This window comes from Phaenicophaeus curvirostris, chromosome 11, assembly GCF_032191515.1.
Source record: "Phaenicophaeus curvirostris isolate KB17595 chromosome 11, BPBGC_Pcur_1.0, whole genome shotgun sequence".
NCBI lineage: Eukaryota > Metazoa > Chordata > Aves > Cuculiformes > Cuculidae > Phaenicophaeus > Phaenicophaeus curvirostris.
The window spans coordinates 16405455-16428624 of NC_091402.1; the positions used below are offsets into that span (position 1 = coordinate 16405455).

The window sequence follows — 23170 nt, forward strand, 5'->3', positions numbered from 1 at the left end:
ACACGTCTGCTGTGTCAGACCATGTAACAGAGGAGTGATGACAATGCAAGAGCACAGCAAGATGTGTCCTCTAGCAGGGCCCCACAGCGCCTTACCATCTGCTCAGCCAGCAGCGCCTGCTTGATTTGCTCTTCTTAAAGACAGTAAACAGACAGCCGCCCTTGTCCCTGGTCATACTGCTGTGTCACACCAGCAGCTGCCTCCAACGGGTTAGATGTGACCCGGCTTATCACTATCTTGCGATACTACTGGGGAAATGTTTATTCCCACGGCTCACAAGGGAAAAGAGAACATCCCAAGTACTTTGGGTGTGAGGCACAGGACTTGAAGCCATAGTAAGGAAATTCTAGGGCGGATGACAAACACCAGAGACCTGGCTAAGGATGGCAGGGGAGTGGTAGTGCAAAGGCGGAGCTGTACCTTCTGCTAGGGGAGAGCCAAGAGCATCAGTCACAGCTAAGAACATCGATCCCTGAATCTGCAGGACATGACAGGTGCTGCTCTGCTCACAAAAGTGAAACAAGAACAGAACATCTGCATACAAAGACCTCAACTAAGCACTTGCTCTGCAGTGTAACTTTTCTGAGCATGCAGGGAGTGGGCGAGAAAACCAGGGCATGGGTGCCTGAGGCATTTCACACTTGCCTGGCAGCCTCCGGACCTCTGCTGAGGGCCTGCAGGAGCCACTGGCATTGAGTGGATTTGGAAGAAGCTCTATCACCAAGCAGCACACCAAGTGCATCTCCAGAGCTGAGATGTGTCCCCTCCGACAGATGCTGGGTATCTATGCACTCAGCAGGAGGACATTGAGCCCCTTGGACACGCTCAGAGATAGTGGGCAACATCCATGCCCGATTCTGGCAGGTACCCTTAGCAGCAGAACAGATACGGGACTAATAGAGCATTTCAAGGCGAACAATAATACTTAGACAGGCACAAACAATGGCAAAAAGTAACTAGTCTTACGAAGAACAACCAGAAGAGATGTTTTCTGACTCTCCTCAGGCCACTCCCATGCACAGCACTGCTCCCCAAGCAGTTGCATTACAGAAAAGGGGAGAGCTCAGATACCAACCAGCCACAGCCCCAGCTGAGCTCACCTCACATAGCTTCCACAAAGTGGTTAACAGATTCCTTTGGAGTGAACGTTGTGTTCATCCTGGAGCTGTGCCAGTGAGCGGTGAGCAGGAGGAGTGATGGGAGGCTGGCATTAACTGTGTAGCTCTAATATTTACAACACAAACATTCATTTCTTGTTCCAGACCCACATCCTCCATAGCTTGGGAAACGCCCCTGCGGCCCTTCCCAGATTTACTTCCCTTTGCATGGTGTTTTTCTCACCGGTTATGGCTTGTTTCATCTGTTCTGCCTTGTGACAACGTACTTTTGTGGAGACTCGGAACAGACACAGCTGACCATTCATTCCTATTAGCAGGCGAGCAGCAAGTGACCCCCATGCAGCATGGTCACAGGCAGACCTATCACTGTCCACTTCCGATATTCCCCTTGGTGACAACAAGCTGGTAATATATAACCTTGCCTGTCCCCAACAGCCTGCCCTCTGCCCTGCAGGCCAAGCCTCAGTAAAGGCTGGATGGCTCTGCATTTCTCTCTCTGCTGAGGTAGAGGTGGTGTAGAGTCTATTGGAGATGTCCGTCTCAGCTCATTTGTTAGGGAAAGGGAATAATCCTCTGTTCTACATCAGTTCTGTACCTGCCAGCTATTCTCTCATTGCCTGTAGCAGAGTAACAACCTGAAGCATCCTGGGGAGCAGCAGGATCTTGCTTGCTTGCTCCAAAGCATTTTTGGACATTACAGCAGGACCAAGGGGCAGGACCACTGAGCTGACTAGTCAGGGGTGGCTGCAAGGATTGCACAGGGTGCCCATGCGTTTGCACCAGACAATGGCAGCATTAGAAACAGGATGTCCAAAGTCATCCCAAGCTCTGTAGTTAGTCGTACCCCTGACTCCTTTCCAGACAACCCACCCAGGATAATCTATCAGAAGAGCCAGACGAGAGTCACCATTGTGATCCTGCTTCCTTGAGCAAGTCAGTAGGCAGGCACATCCCTGTCCCCTGCAAGACCATCACATGATCTAATGGCATCCCTCCATGCCACCAGCTAAGCCACAACCCTCGGGCACTGGCATGGACCTGTGAGCTCAACTGTGCCTCTGAAACCATTGGGTATTTTCTCTCACCATCACCACATCCTGACTGAGGCTCAGAAGCTGCCTCGAGGTAGCTTGGGTTTGTGCCATAAAACTCTGTTTTCAAGCTCAGCCACCACCTGGATGTTCTCAGCCTAGTTAACCTCCGTGGCAAAGCCCCATATCCAGTCAGGCGCCGTATCTCACGAGAAGCATCACAGCAGTTTGGCAGTTGTCACTGGTGTCACACCAACCCAGAAGCATGGAAAATCTGTTCTTGTGGAGGCGGGAGTAAAGCACACACATGAGTCTGAAGCTAACCTGCTTGTCTTTCAGAGAGCTCGATGAAGGGTATTTAATTTCTCTTACCGCTACAAGGCTGCTGCATTAAGTTTGTATAAGGCTTAACAGCATCCACACAATGTGGTGGGCTGGAAAACACATACCTGCCCACTTTGGGGCTAAGCAACAGATCATTAGAAGCTTTTGGCTCAAGTGGTGCAACACCCCCTTGTTTAGTGGTCCCGCTGAATCAGCCAAGTACAGGATCATGCCCAGAGATACCTAATTACTATCAGCACAGCCTGCCAGGAATGCTCCCCATGCGAAGGGAGAATACTCCATTTGATGGTTCATATGGTCTTGACTTAAAGATGTTTCATTCAGCAGAAATTAAATCAAGCAAGTGACTTGAACTTGGATAGATCAGACAGAACCAAGTTCCAGCAGCACAGAGATGCTTGAAAGCTTAACTCAGGCTTTCTTTTCCACTGCTACAAATATTCTACCATCCCTCACAGCCCTTTTGAAACAGCCAAACCAGAGGGCTAAACAGAGATGCGTTGCAAGGAGGCTACCCACAAAGCTAAGGGAAAAACCACAAATAAAAGCAGCTCCGAGGCAAGCCTCAGCAGGGCAAGATGGGACGTGCATGTGAAGAGGTTTACACAGAGAATAGCCCATGTACAACAGGCACGATGAGCTGCAGCAGCAAACAGCAAATCTCCTCTCCTATCAGCTCAGACGGATGAACCCACACACATTTGCATATGGGAAAAGGTGGTTTTGCAGTACCACAGGCACCAGATTCACCTAGAAGTGATATTTTAGCTGCCACGATAATGTATTATTTTAGGGCAAGATGAGGGAGGAGGGCAGAGGAGGGATGAAGGCTGCACAATGGCCCATCCTCTTCCTCTTCTCCAGTATCTGGCTAAAACATGCTCCATTCCTGTGGAGCCAATGAAGGGATCCTACCAGCCCCTATCACATAGACCTTCCTTCTCTGGAAAGCTCCTCCTTCTCCCCACATGACTCTCCACATGACTGGGAAGCTACTTAAGGCCAACTCCAAGCAGCCACAAGATGGCTCTTGAAGGGTGATGGGGTCCTCATCCCCAGCACCCCTTTTCAGTCCATGTCTCTGCTGATGAAGCACCCCTAGCACCTCCTTCCTGGCCACATTCTTCAGAAGAAGTACCACAGGCAGTCACCTGAGGTGACACTTCTTACTTCTGAGGTGGCTCTTCTTACTTCTGAGGTGGCTCAGCTGTACAAACCTCCTAGAAAAGAGGGCAAGGAGCATTTTTCCAACCTCCTTCAACCAAACGCACACACTCCACAGCTTCTATCCCCTGGGACAAACTGCTTTGCAGCATTTCTAGCCCCAAACCACACAGTTCCTACACACAGAGAGATCTGAATGCATTGGGAATCCCAAAGACTGCACCATCACAAGGTGTGCATGGGTAAGACGTCCAAGATGATTTCCTCTGGGAAGAAGAAAGGAGGTGTCATCCCCTAAAAATAATACCCTTGTTTGCAGCAATTAGCTGCAGAGTCCCAGGGCTGTGCGGCACAACTGGATGGTAGCGGCAGCCAGGCTCCCTGGCACTAATGACAGTCTTACTCTAGCCAAGAAACACACTCTAAAGAGGGGACAATGAATCACTGTTTTACATGGGATAATTCGACAGACTGCACTGCCTTTAACAGGAAAAATCATTCACTCTTCTTGGGACGTGTCCTGCTGGTTGGAAAGCAGAGGTCCATGGGCAAGAGAGGGATAAGGAGGTGTGATGCCTCCAGGAAATGTTAATTTAGGGTGTGGATGATGGTCCTATGCTATTCTCTATGCACAAAGAGAGGGGAATACGTGTCCTGCTCTAAGCCAGGCAGGGAATGGGTGAGCCAGCCAGAAGCAACAGTGGTTGTGGTGAATATCTGGGGGTGGATATGCATGGCCTCAGGGAACAGAAGCAGGACCAGAAATCCGAGTGCACCTGCCTCCACCTGTGCATGAGATCCTTGATGTCTGTATGCAGTCATTTGCTTTGCTCGGGGCTCACCGAACCGGAGTGCCTCTGGCATGCAGCATCAGGGGACAGAGCAGCAGCAGAGCTGCATCACCTGTCTGTCTGACGTTTTGGCACTTACACCATCCACAAAGTGCAAACTACTCCCAGCACAGGGTCCTCACACACAGAAATATGAGGGCAGACAGGCATAAGGACAGTCCAGGAGCCCTAAGTATATTAACTGTACTTATGTAGTTTCCAGTCTGCTGGTCAAAGGCAGATGGATGCTCCCTGCTTCCTTGGTACAAGGCTGCAAAACCCCTTGTTCATGACTGTCACCTACCCATAAACATTTCCATGTTTAATGACTTATGCTGAACGCAACAGAACTGCAGACAGCAGTTTTGGGGCATTCATTCAGCCCCCAGCATAAAGTGCCACCAGTACTACGTGCCACCAAACTTTAAGTTTCTCCATCTGGCTTAAGCTCAACACAGACACATTGACTTTCATAGGAAATTGCCTCAGCCCAGCCTCCTAAATGCTGCGGTAACTTTTATAGGGCAGGCAATGCCACTGTGCCAAGGAACAACGGCAGCTGCCTCCTGAAAGGCTGGTGAGACAGAGACAGAACCCTTGCAGCTGACCTGACCCCCTTCCAAATTGCAGTCTCCTGCTGACTGTCCCTGTTGTCACTCACAATATCTTCTCTTCCAGCTCAAATAAGTCCTGACCAAGACCTGACCAAGAAACACACCTGAACAAGGTTTTCTGACAGGTAACACACAGAGCTGGCACAGAAATGTGACAATAAGACCGATATCACATCCTCCACTGAAAGGATTCAAAAAATGCCTCTCCAACAGGCAGCTTCTTCATTCCCACACTTCAGGTTCTGACCACAGACCATGGCTGGAGACAGGATGCTGGGCGAGACCAACCACTGCCACACCACAGCCCACGTGCTCCATTCAACGCCACATGGGGATGGGAAGGGACAGGGACAGTGGTCCAGTGTTCAGAGCTATCTGGGTTTTTCTCCAAATCACTAAAAAAGAGAGGTCTTTGCTGAAAGTACTCCAAAAAAATAGGGCAAGCGCTGCTGACAATGTAATTTAAACTGGCCACTTCTATGAATCCTCTTACAGATTTAGCAGGAACTGGTGCTGACTTTTCACCATCCAAGGCGTGCAAGTGGTCCCAGCCACAGCAAAGCCAGCGTGACCCTGCGTACAGCCCCCTGCCAGTGCCCTTCGGAGGGGCACTTCCCAGCAGGCTGCTAGAGCACTTGTGTGTCAAAAGAGACAATGGGCTTGTGTGTATGTTTTGCTTCTCCTGCCTAGACGACAAATCCAGTCCACGGAGCTTCATATTTACAGTGCAAACTCAACACTCTGCAGTTAACATGGGGGTTGAAAGATCCTTTAGCATGAATGTGTTTGCAGGCAACTCCTTTTCCACATGCTTGCAGTATACAACTGCTCAGACAGCAGCCTCAAAGGTGGCTGGGAGGTTTGAGGGGGTGTTGTCAGATTTATTTTTTTAAGCTGCTACAAAAAGAACACTAAACTCTTGAGGTGAGACTGGGTCTGAACATCCCACACCTACTGCAAATTTCTATTGCATGTCACATATACTGGGCAGGAGAATAATGACCTTTGTAGCTTTTTTTTTTGCTCCTTAACAGGAGACTGGCTAGCCTTTACAACTGCCTGGAAAAGACTCCCGAAATCTGAAATCCCCAGTCTGCCCAGGCTTCAGCTAAATTACTGTTTAGGGAACATTGGCCATACCCAAGCCAGTGCAGGGACTGGCAGTCACTGATTCCAGAAGCAACTAAGATTCAGAGATCTGGCTGCTGTAGATGCTTTAAAACCACTGGAGCATTACTCTTGATGTTCAAGATCCTCGGAGGTTTACTTAGGACAAAGTTATTGCCACTGCCATTAGGCAGATATCAAAATTACATACGGAAGCTCTTAGGTTTCTATTAAGTCTCATGAAAGCTCTTTCCTCTCGACCCCTGCTTTCTCAGACAGCTTACTTTGCCTTTATGTTTCTGAACACAATTTTTCTCCATTTCACATCAATCTTAGACCATCACAGTGTCACCATCCATACTCAGGCACGAGGTGGGCACAGCTGGTCCATGGCTGTGTGGCTCCTTCTTCCCCAGAGATGAGGATGGCTCAGCGTCTGTTTTTCAATGAAGGCTTTCTTATTCTAATTTAGACAACTTGAGTCAAGGATCATCCCGGGAAACTAACCAAGTGGTGGAAAAGTGTTACAGCTATAGGATTAGTTCACAATAAATCATACAGAGAAGGAAAGAAAGAATGCAGCTGTTTTAGGCAACCTGACATATGCCACAGCATCGTCTCTGGGGATCAGAGCAGGACCAGAGCCAACAGCAGCTGGTCTGGACACTCTGTCCCATTCAGTGGTTCCACTTATATCCACATGTTCCCTGGGTGGCAGGAGGCTCTGGTTCCCTGGTACCAGCCTCAGGAAGATGTCAGGAAGGTTTAGGAAAAGGATCACAGGCATTTGAGGGATGTATTTCACTGGGGAAATGTGTCTAGCTGTCTGCTGTCACAATGACTGCAATTAAGATCTTTATAGAAAATAATCGATATCCAGCAGGAATATGGCCTATGTGAGCAAATAAAATATCTGTGCATAACAACCAAACAACCTTCTGGTTTTAAATGGTTAATTCCTCCTACAAACCAAGCTAGAAGCTTTCCAAGAGCAATTTCTCTTCCCCATTACGTCTGCTGCTCTCCCGGCCCCGGCTGGCTGCCTGCATATATAATGCAAGCCTGAACTGCCAGCATTTCCATTCCCTGTCAATAAACCCCTCCTTTCCAGTCTGCTGATCGACAGGAATGGCAGCAGAAGTGCTTGCGCTGGCACTGCCAAGGCAGAGATCCCTGCTGGGAAGCACAGGGGCTGATTTTCAACTGTCAAGGCTGCACCAGAGATCCATCTCTCCCCTGCACACCTGCACATTGCAGTGGTGCCCATATTCCTGCAGGCTCCCATCTCCAGGGTGGGCTCAGGCAAGCCACAGCCACAGAAAGCTCTTGGACTCAGAGAGGCACAAGCCAAGAGCCCATCTGCACCAGCCTGCTGCCTTCCGCTCAGCTGCTGAGGCCACAGCAGGCCAGGATGCCTGGGGACCAGGTTGGACTTGCTCAAAACCTGCCTGCAGTCAGGTCTGGTTCAGGCAGATGCTGTTCGTGTTCTCTGCACACAGGCTACCTCCACACATATAAGAAAAAATGAAGTCTCTCAAATGTCATATGGCTCAACGGCTTGCCTGCTGAATATGTTTCAAGCCATCTTGTCAGCTCCACGCATCTGGAATTGATGAAAGTCTCAACAAGCAGATTTTGGAAAAAGTGCACACTCAGCAAACCCTTCCCACTCCACCACCTCACACAGAGCCACTCCTTCCCTGGCTTTGTTTCCCAGCTCTCACCCCTCTGCTCTCTGTGGAGGCAGCTGAGGTTGTCCCCTAACTGTTTACATGAGAGCAGGCCGTTAACCTGTGAAACTCACCGTCACAAGATAGAGAGCAAGAGGCTTTACAATGCACTGAAGAGATGCAAGAGCTTGCAGAGAAGCACAGGAGCTAGTTACAGCCTGCTGGAGGCCAGGGAGGACAATTTCCAGAACATGACTTCTCACTGCACAGCTCCTTGTGACTACTGCTGCTGCATTTAGTAGTGGGCATCACCTGAGGCCACCAAAGAGCCCTGTCTCCCCAGCCAGCATGCTTAACAGAGGATACAAACATCTCCACTGTCTCTGCCCTACAGAGACGCAACAGATCCAGCACCACTGGTAGCAACTTGTTTGAGCAGTTGTTGGATTTATATCCCCGTTGCTGGTTAAACCCCGTGAATGGCTGTTTGCACGTGCTCTGAAGACTTATCTTTCCTTTTAACAGGGCATGAGCAAGGTCTAATGGGGACCTCAAGAAGAAAGGAATCAGGAGTCTTGCATCTACACCCACCCAGCACCAGCCATTCATGGGCAACTGAAGAACTCCACCAACGTCATCAGTATTGTTTCAGTCTCACTGTCTGCCTGTGCCTGCTAAGGGGAAATTAATCTCTCTAATACTGCCAGGAGTAAACTTGGAAAAGACCCAGCTGTGGATATGCTACCCCTGCGCTCTTGCCAAAAGCAATGGCCTGGCCCTGCAGATGTGTGCAGGACTGAACTTGTCGCCTTCCCGTGCCATGGAGAAACACGACTGTGCAGAGACACTCCCCACAGCCATCTGCTTGCAGGGCATTATAGAAAGAATGGGGATGGGGAGTTGCTGAAAAGCTTCTGACCTCCAATTAGTTTCTGCTAATTTCCCAAGTCTGCACCTTGACGGAAGCCCTGTGGAACAGGGGAGGCAGCCCCAGAGACACCTACACCCAGCAGCTCCAAACAAACATCACCTTTGAACCTCAGGTCAACATTACTCCTCCTCTTGTAAGGTCAGTAATTCACAGCACAGGGAAGTGAAGCAACATCTGGGCAGAGAGCAGGCTTAGATCAAGTTTCACATGAGCAGTGAAGTTGCAAATCCACAGGGAGAGCAGTGATCCCAGAGAAATCACTCTAGGGAAAGCAGAATATGCTAACTGAGATGGAGGCAAATGCAGCTTGAAGGAGCCAGGCTGGGCTGTCCACAGAGTGGGGAATGGCCACATCCACAGGTTCTGCCAGCCTGGACGGGTCAGCAGGACAGCACCAGCTTCAAGACAGATCCCACACATTGCTTTTGCACAAACTTTTCATACCAAAAGGCCATGTTTTAGGCAGGTGCCCTGGGCAAGTCACAGCGATACCTGGGGCTGACACCAAGATGTATTTGCCAACTGCAGGGGAGTGTGTGTGCACCAGGCAATGTGGTGTGTTTGCTTTTTGCAATCGCTATCATGTCTGCAGGGCTCAGACTGTAGGCTTAACAACATCCCTTGAAAGTGCACTTCAGGGCAATACAGTACTCTGTCAGATTCAGTGCAGGGAGAGGATAACAGAAATTTGGAGGCTGTTAAATGGTGGGGTCGCAGTCAAGGATATTAGCTGCTGCAGGTTCATCAGGCTATAAAGTCTCCTTGGCTTGCGTGGCTCTATGGAGAAGGCAACAGGCACTGGTGGCTGCTGAAACCAACCGTGCTGTCTCCTGCGAAGTCTGTTTGCTGAACAGCCAGCACACTGCATCTGCTGACAGGATGAGGCTTGCAGTGCAGTCAGCACCGGGGAATCTTGGGCATCACTTCTGCACAGGACCCAAGTCGCACAAAGCCACTTCTCCCATTCTTCTGGCTCCCCTTCCTTTCCCTGTTCTCATGGTGCCGCGTGCTCCCTCAGAGCACCAAGCTCTCCTTCCAGCACAACAAACAAAGCATCAGCTTCACTCTCCAGCTCATTAAAACTATAAGAGAAACAAAATCAAACCACTCATCTTGGTGCTACCTCCCATACAGGGTGATGTCCTGTGAAGGATGAGCAGAAAGAGGAGTTTAGCTGAGCAGTGGCCATGCAGCTCCTGGGGATATGGAACAACTCTTCCTTCCTACCTTTGCCCATGTAGGGCTTTGACTTAGCCTGATTTTAGCTTCCCAGTGGAAGCCACAGGCAACTGGGAAATAGAGAACAGAATGAGTCCAAGCTGCAGAGGAGACATTCTGGTCAGGATAAACCTTGAAATTCAGCAATGAAGCAAGGATCCCAGCATTTGGATGGAGATGAGCATCAGGGAAGGGGGACATCTACATAGGACAGTAGTGTGTGTAGGGTGCATTTAGCAAAACATCCCACCATATAGCCCTGCCAAGGAAGGAGCTGGGTTTGAAAAAGAGAAAAATTAAAAGACCCATGTGAAACAGCGAAGAATCACAGAGGGCTTGTACTTGAATATAGGCCTGTCCCAAAGCTGCAGACTGAGACAGGATACAGAGACAGGGTCCTCGCTCGCAGCAGTGCAAGCTCTGTAAACACAGGCACAGGGATGGGAGGGAGCAGGCTGGTCTGAACTGGACAGCAGAGGCTGGGAATATGGGTTTTAACTCTCCCCTGACAGCAGCCTTTACCTCCACTCATGGATTATTTTACTGTGGAGGAAAAAAATACACCCAGCTCTTAGGGTAGCTCCATTCATCTCTGTTCCCAGCATCAGTGCAAGCCGTGCAGTAAAGGCAGGACCTAAGCATTGCAATGTTCACCCCAGGCCGTCCAGGCTACTGGACCTACTCACTGAGATGCTCCCTCCCTCTCAGACCACTATAGTCTTTAACCGCCTTTTAATGAGGAAAGTTTGGGGCATTTGCCCAGCCCTGCCTCAAAGCCTCAATGTGAAACGTCTCACCCTTGGCTTCACTGACGTATTTGGGGAGTTAAGCTCTTCTCTGGGTACTCAGCCCCAGGGGAAGTAATGGGACTTAAGCACCTAATGCCTTTGTAGTTTCTTGGCTTCTGACAACGAGTCCTGGGAAAGACAGCTGTGTTTGCACTGGGATTAAGATGGAGGGTTTGTCATGCTCTCCATTCAGATAGATGCTTGCGGGAAGCAAAGACCAAGAAAGAAAATCCAGCACGCTACATAAACCCCAGCACCCTAGGGGTGCCCTGACTACCACATGAGTGCTTGTCTCCCAGCTTCACACCTTATTGATAACCACCAGAAAGCTCTTCCCACACCAACACAAGCAAAGGTCTTACTGTGCCCAGGAGACATTTTTGTGGAGTTCTTTTTGCAGGATAAATAGGAGTGTTGAGGTTTGGGGTGTGGGGACAGAGCAGCAAGCACAGGTGCAATGTGCTACCAGAGAGAAACAGCTGGGTTGGGATACCAGAGGGATGCGGGGCCAATGAAGACTGGATCCACTAGGCAGAGTTACTCAGACACAAATTTCTCCTGCAGGTGCAGAATTAACTCCTGGCACACTAGGCTCCCTCCTTCCCCCTTCCAAACCTCCTGCATGCATCAGAGATTCTCAGGAAACAGTACAAAGCCAAGAAGCACTAGAGAAAGCATTCCTTGTGGAAAGCCTGGCCCTTGGGAGCACATGGGCTTCATTACTGCCCTGCTCTCAGCACTGGACCATGGTAGAAAACACCATGACAGGCCACGGCTACAGCATTACACATCTTCTTCAAACATGGCACATATAGGGCTTTCCAGCCCAAGTTGCCCAACACCTCTGCTGACAAATGTCACTGTACTTTAAGTACTTCATTTGTGCACTGGATCCTTGAAGGGCAGCAGTTGCCTCTTGGGCTTCACAATGCTGAGATCAGGAATATGAGCCAGACAAAACTGCCCCATGACAAAGGCAAACAAAACAAAACAGAAAACCCAACAGCATCTCAGAGGGTGTCTTAGATTTCACCTCCCTGTCCGTACTTGCAGCGTTATCCAGGGCAAAGGCAGCGTAGCGTTTGTTATCTGGAAGGCTGAGGACATGTGTCAGCCAGCTGCAAACGTGACCCAGTCTCAGAAAGCCTTTGCTGCCCAAACAGCATTCACATCCCAAGGCAGCGCCTGAATTTCAGCCTGAAAATACCTTTAAACAGTGGGGAGGAACTGAGGTCTAAATAGACTCTTTCCTGTTCTGAAAAAATAAATCACTGGTTTATAAGAGTCTGCTAATATTTAAGTATGTAACTATCTCTGTTCAGGCAAGGTCTAGATGGATTTGTAGGTTCAGGGAACAGGACTCTGTGGGATCTCTTATAACCTCTATAATAATGTGTCCTGCCCTGAGGAGACAAATCTTTATGCACAAGCATAGAGTTGACCAAGAGCTCACAAGAACAACCACAGACTTGGGATGCACAGCTCAGACAACTCGAAAGGCCATATTTGCAATGATCAGCAAGAGCTTCTCCAGGACCTGTTGGTCCTGACAGATGCAGGGCTGGGCAACGGAAACCACCCCAATCCTCCTTTCTCAAGCTGGCGAAGTGGTACCTCCACTCCAGGAGTGGCTGGAAGAGGCTTTGCTCTATCAGTGCCCAGAGGAGATCCAACTGATTGATGTAGAAGTAAGGATGGAGAGAGGGATCTTGCTGCTTCCCTGCTCACAAACCTTTGTGGATCAGTAACACAATCTCAGTATGTCTAACCTAAAAAGCCCTGTGGAAGTCCAACAACTCGTGCTGACAGCAGGTCATGAAAGAACACCAGGAGCGCAGAAGCCAACATTAAGTAAGTGCTGCTAAAAAGATGTTAAGAAGCAACAGCTGGATGCTACAGTCAGACAGTACTGGAGCAGAAATAAAGCAGCATTTTGAAACTGAGGGGTTTTTTCTGTTTTCTTATTGGAGAAGGTGATTCAGTGCTGGAATAAACTAGAAACAACAGGAAGCAGAGCATTCTCTGTCCCGCTATCTGCTTCTGCAACGTCTGCCTTTCCCCCCCAAGTCACCTCCAGCACACAGAAGCCACTGGACTTGATACAGAAAGGATGGGGCAAGAACAGTATATTTTGGCTTTTACACAAGGGTCTCTTGGAATCATACTAAATGATCTCACCCTCCCTCTTTGCCTCAGGCTCCCAAAGGTGCCTCTTCCTCCAGACACTTCTGGGATTGTCTCCTGGACTGCAAGGGGACTTTTTCTCAAAAACACATGTTCAGAGATGGAAGCCTTGGGAGCAGGAAGGTTATATAAAATGCTTTATACAGTACCCACTCACCACTCATTAGGAAATATGATTTTTGGGGACAGAAGAGTGGCTTATTAACTGCACGTTTGTGCACACACTCCCCTGCTCCTTCACCAGCAGCCTGAAAACTGCCAGCTCTCTGGATGTCAGTACAATTTGCCTACTCACAATTTCCCTAAAAGACATACTATTGGTGTGACCCCACAGAACTTTTAATTAAGGTCTGCAGAAATCACAGACACAGCTGAACACAGGACCTTACCTCCTGCCACTCACCTCCCTCTACCTCCTTCCCATGCCCTCCCTTCTCTCTACTCCACATCTGTCCTAGCATAGTCATCCCCAGCTCCACCACTGTTGCTAAAATCAGTGCAGTTCCCCTAAGAACAGCAGTGACCAAAGCTGTGATGTAGGAAAGGATCAGCAGCCTCCAGCATTTACCACTATGCCAGTCCAGACATGCTATGACTGGAGTTAGATGAAACAACAGTCCGAGAGCCCCACTGCTTATTCCCACCTTCTCTATGCAGAAAATGTACAGCGTGCAGAAGTCAGCATAACCACCACTAACGATGTGGCATCCCTGGAAGAAAGAGCAGAGGAAGATAAGCTAAGAAGATGGATGACAACCATGCCAAGCCCAGGCAGTGTCTCCTGGATAGCTGTGGGTTGACATCAGTATAGCCAACCCCCCCACGATGGACCATGCCATTCCCAGCACTAAACTGAGATCACGCAAGGTCTGCCCGGGAGCTGAGCACGCCTGCCCACCACTCCAGATGCTGGAGGGCCTGGGGATGCTGGAACATGACTGCCTCAGCTAAACCCCAGAAGTTACCCACTTAGGTAGTTTTAGTGTAACTCCACCTGACAGTGTACTCAGCATCACTTTAACACCTTCATGCGATGCAGATATTCTGTCCTTGGCCATGTGTCTGTGAGCCCACAGGGAGACAGCTGAAGGCCAACAGGACAAAAAGTTTATCACCAACTTAAAGTGAGCAGGAGAAAGTCCATGGGTGCAGCTGCATCCCACAGCCAGGCAAGAACAGCAACTTCAGCCCCTGTGCCTGCTCACTGGTGCAGCCAGCAGCAATGAAAGCCATTATAAAACCACCAGGGTTATGCAGTCAGCTCACGCCCAAGTACACAAGCCCACATGTGAATGCTTCCCCTCGTGACCATTGAGTCTTGTCCCACCTTTCCTGAGAGACAGTGAGGTTGGCAAACACACCTGAGCCCACTTCTGCCTCCAGGAGGTACAACGGGGAATTCTGCCATGGACTTCAGCACAAACAAATTCAGACCAGCACCAAAATAACCAACTCAGCAGCATTTAGGAGCAGAGTTATTTCAGCACATGCTGGTGTGTGGGTGTTCCTAGGGAAGAACAAGAAAACCTTATTTCAGCACAGCCGTGGAGCAAACCGCTCCAGCGCACAACTGCCTGGATGGAGTTAGAAGTGGGAAATGCAAACGGAAGAGTTAACTCCTGCTCCCCGCAATGAGCGAACCCTTAGCACTCTCAAATGTAAAGGTTTCTTGTTATACCATCTTTCTTTCCACATCGTACTCCTTGTCCCTGTCACAGGACGGTTCGATTTCTATGCGTTGTTAGCAAGGATTAATTTAGCATGTTGCACGTAATGCACCGTCAGTGGCCCAGGAAAGGCAACCTGCTCCTGCTGAATCCTGCTAAGGATGAAGAAGAGGATCTGACTGCTCCTGGGGGAAACTCATAACACTGCTGCTTTTTCTAGCATTTTTCTTCATTATTATGTAGAAAGCAAATGACACCAGACAACCAGAACTCCAAATAACCTCAAGGTAACCATCACTTTAAAGATGACATTTTTGTCTGCAAATTGTTTACTTATTTTTGTAACTTGCAACTTCTAAAATTCAAGTAATTGGCTTCAGTTTGCTTTCCCTTGGGATAAAAAAAAAAAGCACAATTTTTAGCTTGCTTGTTTTCTGCATATGGTAATGACCTTTCCTCTGCTGGTGTGAGTTTTTCACAGAGCTAAACAGGAAAGAAAAAACTGCAAACTGAAAAATAAGGAAGGAAAGAAATAGCACAAAAATGAAGGCTGGACCCAGGGAATCACCTACGTGGCTAGAAAATAACCAGAATTTAGGGAACATGAATATCACTCTAACCCATCTCTTTTGTGAACCTTAATGGGCAAATCTGCACAGGGTGCTCACCACCCTGGCAAATAGGCATCCTCTGAGTGAGACACTGCTGGTTTCACCAGCGGATCCCTACCCCACAAATACACTCATCTACAGGACCTTTCAGAAATCACACTTGCCCCATATGAAGGAAAGAGATTTGCAGCCTATTAAGGGTGTTGCATTTTCCAGAGCCTTAGCTAGCTACTGCCTCTCAAGGGAGTGTTCAACACCCCCAGTGCTGCAAACTCCTCCTGAGATGCCATCAGCATTACCGTCACCTGGTTTGCTCTGACCTGATGGGAACTCTGCATGAAACTGTGTTGAGATCATGCAAGGGATTAAAGTCAAGCAAGCACAAAAAGTTCTGCTGACTCAGACACACAGAAGTCTCCTTCCGAAAATCAGAGTCCTGAAAAGAGACACATTTTCCAGTCAAATACTAGAAAGCGAATCCAACGTAAAACACAATCCTCTCTCTGTTAGGAGCCCTGGAGATTAGAGCCAATTCAGTGCTGCACTTTTTAAAGAACAGTTCCGATATTAAAATAAGATGCATATACCATTGCTTTAAAAAAAAAAGTTCCTAAGGAGTACAATACTGATTGTGGTCTTTGGGGATTACTGAATACATTCAACAAACTTCATACACTCTTCTAGAAATAACAAACGCTTGCTGAAACCTAACTCCTTTTCAATCTTAGTCAGCCAACTAGTTAAGCCTTTCTGTATTTTTAGGAAAAAACACATTAAAGTGATGGAGTAGCCCCTATAAAAGGGAAAAAATCCCATTTCGTTTAGTCCCCACTGATAAAATTCCACTAGCATTTCAGCCAAACCAGTCTTCTGAATTTTGAGACGTAACTTTTAAGGCCCCATTGACGGATTGCTGCTGTAATTAGAAAACATTCGTACACAGAAACATTAGTACATTTAAGGGACGGGTGGACGAGGCGCTGAGGGACATGGTTTAGTGTTTGATAGGAATGGTTGGACTCGATGATCCGATGGGTCTTTTCCAACCTGGTAATTCTATGATTGTTAAAACTCCAGGAATTACCCAGTAATAACTCTTCGGAAAGAGACACCAATTCCCCCCAAAAGAGCAGAACACAGTCAGGGAAGGAAACAACCGCTCCAGGACAAAACTGTTTGTATTTTCATTCCGAACCGTTTCCCAACAAGGCAGCTATTTCCAAGAACGCACCCTACGCGAGTCCCTTGAGCAGCTCAGCCAGATTCCCCACGAGTTTTAGCGACCGTGGCTACGAAACAGCCCCAGCCCGGCTCCCGAGGGGCTAAGGGGATTTCACGCCCTCCTTTCCCGGCTCTTTATAAAAAAAAAAAGAACCCAACGAAAGGTGGGTGCGAGGGCACGGCGGTCAGGGAGCAAACCCGAGCGCCAAGTTCAAGGGTCCCAGCCGAGAGCCCCCTCACCCCGCCGAGCCCCCACAGCGGGGCAGCCCCCGGGGCCGCCTCGAAGCCGGGGGGGACCCACCTGTGTTGAGGCCGCTCTGGAAGTAGAAGACGCCCAGCAGGACGGAGGCGAGGCAGGCGGCCAGCGCCAGCCGCGGCGCCCGGCTCCGCCGCATCCTCGCCCCGCGGCCGGGGGCCGACTCGCCCCGCCGGCAGGAAGTGACAGCGAGCGGCTCGGACGGGAGCCCGGCCCCCCCCGGCCCCCCCGGCGCCCCATGCAGCCCCCGCCGCGCTGCCCCGGCCGCCCCGAGCCGCCTGCGGGGAGGAGGGGGGGAGCGGCTCGCGTGGAGCTTCCTGAGGGCTTCCCTCAGCGCGCTCGGCGCCCGCTCAGCAGCGTAAAGTTTCGTGGTCTTAAAATAGATTGCTCTTCTCTTCTCTTCTCTTCTCTTCTCTTCTCTCTCTTCTCTTCTCTTCTCTTCTCTTCTCTCTCTTCTCTTCTCTTCTCTTCTCTTCTCTTCTCTTCTCTTCTCTTCTCTCTCTCTTCTCTTCTCTTCTCCTCTCTTCTCCTCTCTTCTCCTCTCTTCTCCTCTCTTCTCCTCTCTTCTCCTCTCTTCTCCTCTCTTCTCCTCTCTTCTCCTCTCTTCTCCTCTCTTCTCCTCTCTTTCTCCTCTCTTCTCCTCTCTTCTCCTCTCTTCTCCTCTCTTCTCCTCTCTTCTCCTCTCTTCTCCTCTCTTCTCCTCTCTTCTCCTCTCTTCTCCTCTCTTCTCCTCTCTTCTCCTCTCTTCTCCTCTCTTCTCCTCTCTTCTCCTCTCTTCTCCTCTCTTCTCCTCTCTTCTCCTCTCTTCTCCTCTCTTCTCCTCTCTTCTCCTCTCTTCTCCTCTCTTCTCCTCTCTTCTCCTCTCTTCTCCTCTCTTCTCCTCTCTTCTCCTCTCTTCTCCTCTCTTCTCCTCTCTTCTCCTCTCTTCTCTTCTCTTCTCTTCTCTTCTCTTCTCTTCTCTTCTCTTCTCTTCTCTTCTCTTCTCTTCTCTTCTCTTCTCTTCTCTTCTCTTCTCTTCTCTTCTCTTCTCTTCTCTTCTCTTCTTCTCTTCCTTTCCCCCTTCTTTCCCTTTCCCTTTCCCTTTCCCTTTCCCTTTCCCTTTCCCTTTCCCTTTCCCTTTCCCTTTCCCTTTCCCTTTCCCTTTCCCTTTCCCTTTCCCTTTCCCTTTCCCCTTCCCTTTCCCCCTTTGCCTCTTCCCCTTTTTCTCTTTCCCTTTTCTCTTTCCCGTTTCTCTTTTCTCTCTTTTCCCTTCCCCTATTTATTTATTATTTTTTATTAAGTTTTCCGGCTACCACCTGCCCTGCAGACTTTAGCTGAGAGCAGTAACGCTTCCAATTCTATCACAGAATCATAGAATCATAGAATCATAGAATCATAGAATCATCGAATCATAGACTGGCTTGGGTTGGAAGGGACCTTAAAGATCACCTAGTTCCAACCCCCCTGCCATGTGCAGGGACACCTCCCAGTAGATCAGGCTGCCCCAGGCTCATCCAACCTGGCCTTGAACACCTCCAGGGATGGGGCAGCCACAACTTCCCTGGGCAACCTGTTCCAGTGCTTCACCACTCTCATTGTGAAGAAATTCTTCCTTATGTCTAGTCTAAATCTGCCCCTCTCCAGTTTCTGCTCATTGACCCTAGTCCTATCACTACGAGCCTTAGGGAAGCAAAATGTAATTTTCTACTAATGTCAGCATGTTTTTTGGAAAGCAAGAGCGCAAAGCGCTCTTACGGCATCCTCTAACCTCCAGGCAAGTGAGCTGCAGGCAAAATAAGCTCTCAGCTTCTGTTGCCCCAGTTTGGAAACTGCAGCGATGCTGTTGACCCATCTCTGTAAAACACTCAAGATCTACTCAAAGCCCACTTGCCAAATGAGAAAGCCAGGCTGAGAGCTGGTTCCCCACTGACAACAGTCAATCACTTCTCCTCTCTTCATCCCAAAACACTTAGCTTTAAGAAAAAGAGGACAGCTCAAGGAGGAGCTTGAGCTTTGCCGCTGAGAATGGCAAAGAAATCCTGTGTGTGTGCATACGCTGAGGGCAGAGTGAACCAGGAGGGGGAATTCATTGCAGTGAAGGAACCTGGAATGAAATGAGAACCTCAGCAGTGTCTTGCAGCCCAAGTTGAGTGATGATCTTGAAATTACAGGTCTTTAAAGTCACTGCTGGATGGTCTGTGTCTGCAGTACTATGTTGGGCAGACAACCTCAGCTCCTGAGCCCTGTGCCTGTCTCGTATCTGCACGGAGGGACTGCAACCCCTGCCACTGGGGAACAAAATAGTGCAAGGGGACAATTGATGGCTGCTGGCTGGGAACGGCCCTGTAGATGCAGGCTGCTCTTTGGTGTAAGTGGTGTAAGCAATTTTGGTCCCCTTGGCAAGAGTGCAAAGAGCTGGGATCTGTCTCTCATTCACAGATGGGCTGAGAGACCCCAGGGACAAAGCGGATGGCTGAGTCCAGGAGGCGAGGAGGGAGCGTTCTGCATGAATACATTTTGGTATCTGCTTACAGGTATTTCCCATGTAGTGGGGACACACTACAAAGCAAGACCTCCCTTTATTTTTGTTTCTGAAGAGGCTTCAGAACCAGGTTCAACAGCCTCAAAGGGGAGTAAGGACACAGGGATTTTGTCAGCATTAGAGGAGACCAGAGCAATTCTCTGGTTATCTGCTGCAGCAAAAGAGACATCTGGCACTACTGCCCTTATAGATCTCAAGGGAACAGAGTGAAGTTCAAAGACTGAAGTAATATCCAACTTATGCAGTGGGCACCTCTTCCAATAAGTAGCTTTTCAGGAGCTGGAAGGTACACTCAGACAGTAGGTGAGTTTTCACTATTTGCATTTCCCCTTATTGAAGCATCAGATTCTCCAGATTCAGCAGAAGAAATAAAAACAGTGCCAAGGGACCAAACTTCACCCATAGCTGAGCATTCCTTTAAAAGAAAATACAATAAAACATCCTGTGTGAAACTCAGACACTGACCTGTTGAGTCCTGCTGACTGCTGTCTGTATTTCATACCCAGAGGGCAGGGCCGAGGACATCTGTGATCACATCAGATATGCAAGGCTGGTCCTCCAACTGTCGGAGGTGAACGTGCTGTAATCTGTGGGGCTAGATGAGGTAAGAGGAAGCACATCATAAAGATTTTATAGGAATAGTACTGGGACTCAGCCACAAATATGATCAGCGCCAAGGCTAAACTACCCTTTTTAGAAGGAAAAACACATTTTCAAGAGGGGAAAAAGGTACATTATGGCAAGACCTGTTGAGTGGCAAGGACACCAGCTGCTGGGAGGTCAGGGTTTTGCTGCTGCCTATTTCTGTGTGTCTAAGAAACCTCCCTGGTCCCACATGCTGATGATTTTTACCATCCTCCTTCCCCTGAAACCCCATCATACCGAAAAGAAAAAGCAAGCCCAGCCCATAGGGCAGACAACGGTAGCTGGTGCTTATCTAAGAAGAGAGGTCACCCCAGAAGCATAGAAGGGCAGAGAGTTAAGCCTAAGCTCTCAGACTCTGAAATTATAATCCCAAACCTATTTCTAAGGTATTTATCAGATTCAGTCTGCATTGGAGAAGCCCGTGTCTCCCTCCCGAAGCCCCACTAGCAACTGGAGAATAACCGAGGCATGAAGCACATATGAAAATACGACTACTTAGCAGCACATAGGAAATGAGTGTGGCAGTTTTCTGTGGGTGAGCACTGAGCCTTGTCCTCTTAGTCTACTGCTTTGCCAGGTTAATTGAAAGAACTGAGAAATGAGTATTCAGTAGAGACGGGCTCCTTTCCTGCCAGACTGTGAACTCCCTGTGGACGGGTCATTCTGTTCCTTGGCTGCACAGTGCCTCGCACTGTGGGGTTCAGACCACGGCCGGAGCTTTATGAGTGTAAAGACAATTTTGATAACCTAGAATAGTGGTCAAATGGTACTAACAATGCATCGTGGAGCAAATTTGTTACAGCTGAGACCTAGAACTGCATCTGACTTGTAGGTGAAGTGGGAATGCTTTCTGTCAGCAGAAAGATGCAATGCCTTTGGTGCAGTGCATGCTTGATTCCCTCCCTGCTCATTAGCGGTGCTCGTTACTGTCTTCACAGCAGGTTTCTCACAAATGCCTTACTGTTTCCCAGGACCTTGGTGCCACTGAGTGAGATTAACCCCAAGCTTTGGTCCAATGACCATGTTGAATGGAAATAAAGCATCAGCTAGTTTTAGCTGGAAACTGGGGAACCTGTTGAATTCACCCCCCAGTCATGGTTTTCCAGCTACGGCGAGAAGGATCCTTTCTAGGGGATATTTTGCTTTTGCACCCAGTTATTTTAATTCTAGAGCCTGAATGCTGAATGCTGTGGAAATAGTTCACCCTTGCTGCTTGCTGGTGACACCTCCATCTGCTGGTGGCCAGGCACCAGCGCACACTGTGTTTGCTGCCAGAGCCCCCAGGTTTTACTAAGCTAGCAAAGGCTTAGGCAGATATGTATGGAATTACAGTGATGCAGTACAGGCTTTCTTCAGAGACCAACATCTGGGGAGCTACTTACAGAAATGACTGTGGGTAATCTCCTCTCTGTTTTCTAAGCACTGCATTAGACATCACCCTGCCTCCAGGATGTCTAGGAGAGCCCATGCGTCCTAATACTTAATGCTTTGTTGTGGCATCACTGTAATGTATCAGCTGAGAGGGACCTTGCAAAGCCCCAGCTCATCCCCTGCTTGAGCACATGTAGGTGCACTTGTTCTGAAACTTTCCCAGAGAAGGACACTTGTGATCTTGCCAAGCAACCCCCTCTACAAACCCTCAAAAGGTTTTCCTACTGCCTTACGTGAACCATCCTTGTCATAACTGGGACCCAATAAATTTTTCCCTGAAAGACAAGCAGGAGACCATGTTCTGTCACATTTTTGTGCTAATCAGGGAAGATCAATTCTGCTAATATCACCAAGATGGAATACTTGTTTCCCTAAGCAGTATATGGATTTTTCACCACCTCCTATAGTCATTTTCACCTGCAGAATGTGAGGTTTCAAATATTGTTTCACCAAAACATTAGTGTTTACGCGCACTTTGCACAGATTTACAGCAGCTGTTGTTCAAAGCACCAGAGAATCACCCTGGGGTGGACTTTTCACCTTTCAGCGCTGAAGTAACTATTTTGCAGGCACAGTACATAAGATAAACAGGTTGGATAAAAAGTAGAATTTACAGTAAATATCTCTGGAGAAGTAACTGGAGAGTTAAAGCTACATATAATAAAACCAGACACATGGTGGATCTTTTAAATCCATGACTAGATTTTGCCACTTGTTCATATAATGTAGCACTAACATCTTAAGAAATCTCCTTGGTCTCAGGGGAACAGGGCAGGGAATAAGCAGCTGATCCCAAAGACACTCCACACCCTGGGATATTCCACTGATTCACTGGGTATGACAGCATACATCACCTAAAGTTAAGCAGGTTCATATGCCTTGTCAGAAAAAGAAAGGTGCTAAGGGTTAGGAGAGTTAAAATAGCATCTGGTCCTGAGTAGTTAATATTGCAACCTGGCTAATTCCATAGCTTGCCGACCTTTCTGTTCCCAAACAATACGCTAATCACTTGCCAGAGATTCTTTTGCAATTATCTCCTGGGAAATCTCACCAGAGACAAAGAAACTAAAAACTGGACTCTCGCTTCTCGTCATGAAATGCTGGCTTCTGTCAAAATAAATTTCCAGAGACCATACTTTAACTTTCTTTCTGGCACAATTTAAAAAATAATAATAAAAATTAAAAAAAAGGAAGCAGAAGCTGTTTTCTTTTAAAAGCACCAGTGGCGATGAGAGGAAACCAAATTACAGGCTCTGAGGACTACTCTCTTCCTGCAGTGCCTGCATCTACTGGAAATGCTGTTGGTATGATGGAAACTCCCATCAACCATTTTATTCAGCAGTGGCAACTAGGGAATACGTTTGCCTATTGTACCAGGCATTTATGTCTCATTAGCTTGTATACTGTTACCAGCTGGGAGCTCGTTCTCTGCTGATGTCTGATTTAGAGGGTCGCATCAGGAAGGGATGTGATTTACAGATACACACTGGAAAGCCAATTGCTCTTGATCTTAGCACAGCTTTGGGAGTGGCAGTTGCTTCCGACAGCAAGAGCAGCAAACCTGTCAAGCCTCCAACTAGGAGTGGGAGACTCCTGCAGTTGGTATGTGCTTCATGCTCTGCTGTCTCTTGCACATTCAAAGCAGAAAGCTGCAGCCTCTCTCCTTGCTGCCCGAAGCACTGAGTGCAACTGGTCTGTTCTATCTGCCATCCCTGTCACAGCTAGATGCAGGGTCATACAAAGAGAAGGAGATGCTGTAACATTGTTCCATAGCTGAGGTGGGAACCAGCTAATGACTTTTCTGCTCAAGGGGACCCT

General features: G+C 48.5%; 1 protein-coding gene across 2 annotated transcripts in view; it reads right to left on the reverse strand.

Moving 5' to 3' along the window:
• CHST13 (carbohydrate sulfotransferase 13) overlaps positions 1–19892 on the reverse strand; it is a 31833-nt gene extending 11941 nt beyond the window's left edge. The window contains exon 1 of one of the 2 annotated variants that reach the window (XM_069865540.1): positions 16801–16946. In XM_069865540.1, the coding sequence (XP_069721641.1) occupies positions 16801–16894 (94 nt within the window). In that variant the 5' untranslated portion in view covers positions 16895–16946. Of the gene's footprint in view, positions 1–16800; positions 16947–19741 lie in introns of those variants that run through there. The other variant, XM_069865541.1, reaches the window with a different exon arrangement.
• Between the last annotated feature and the right edge of the window lie 3278 nt (positions 19893–23170).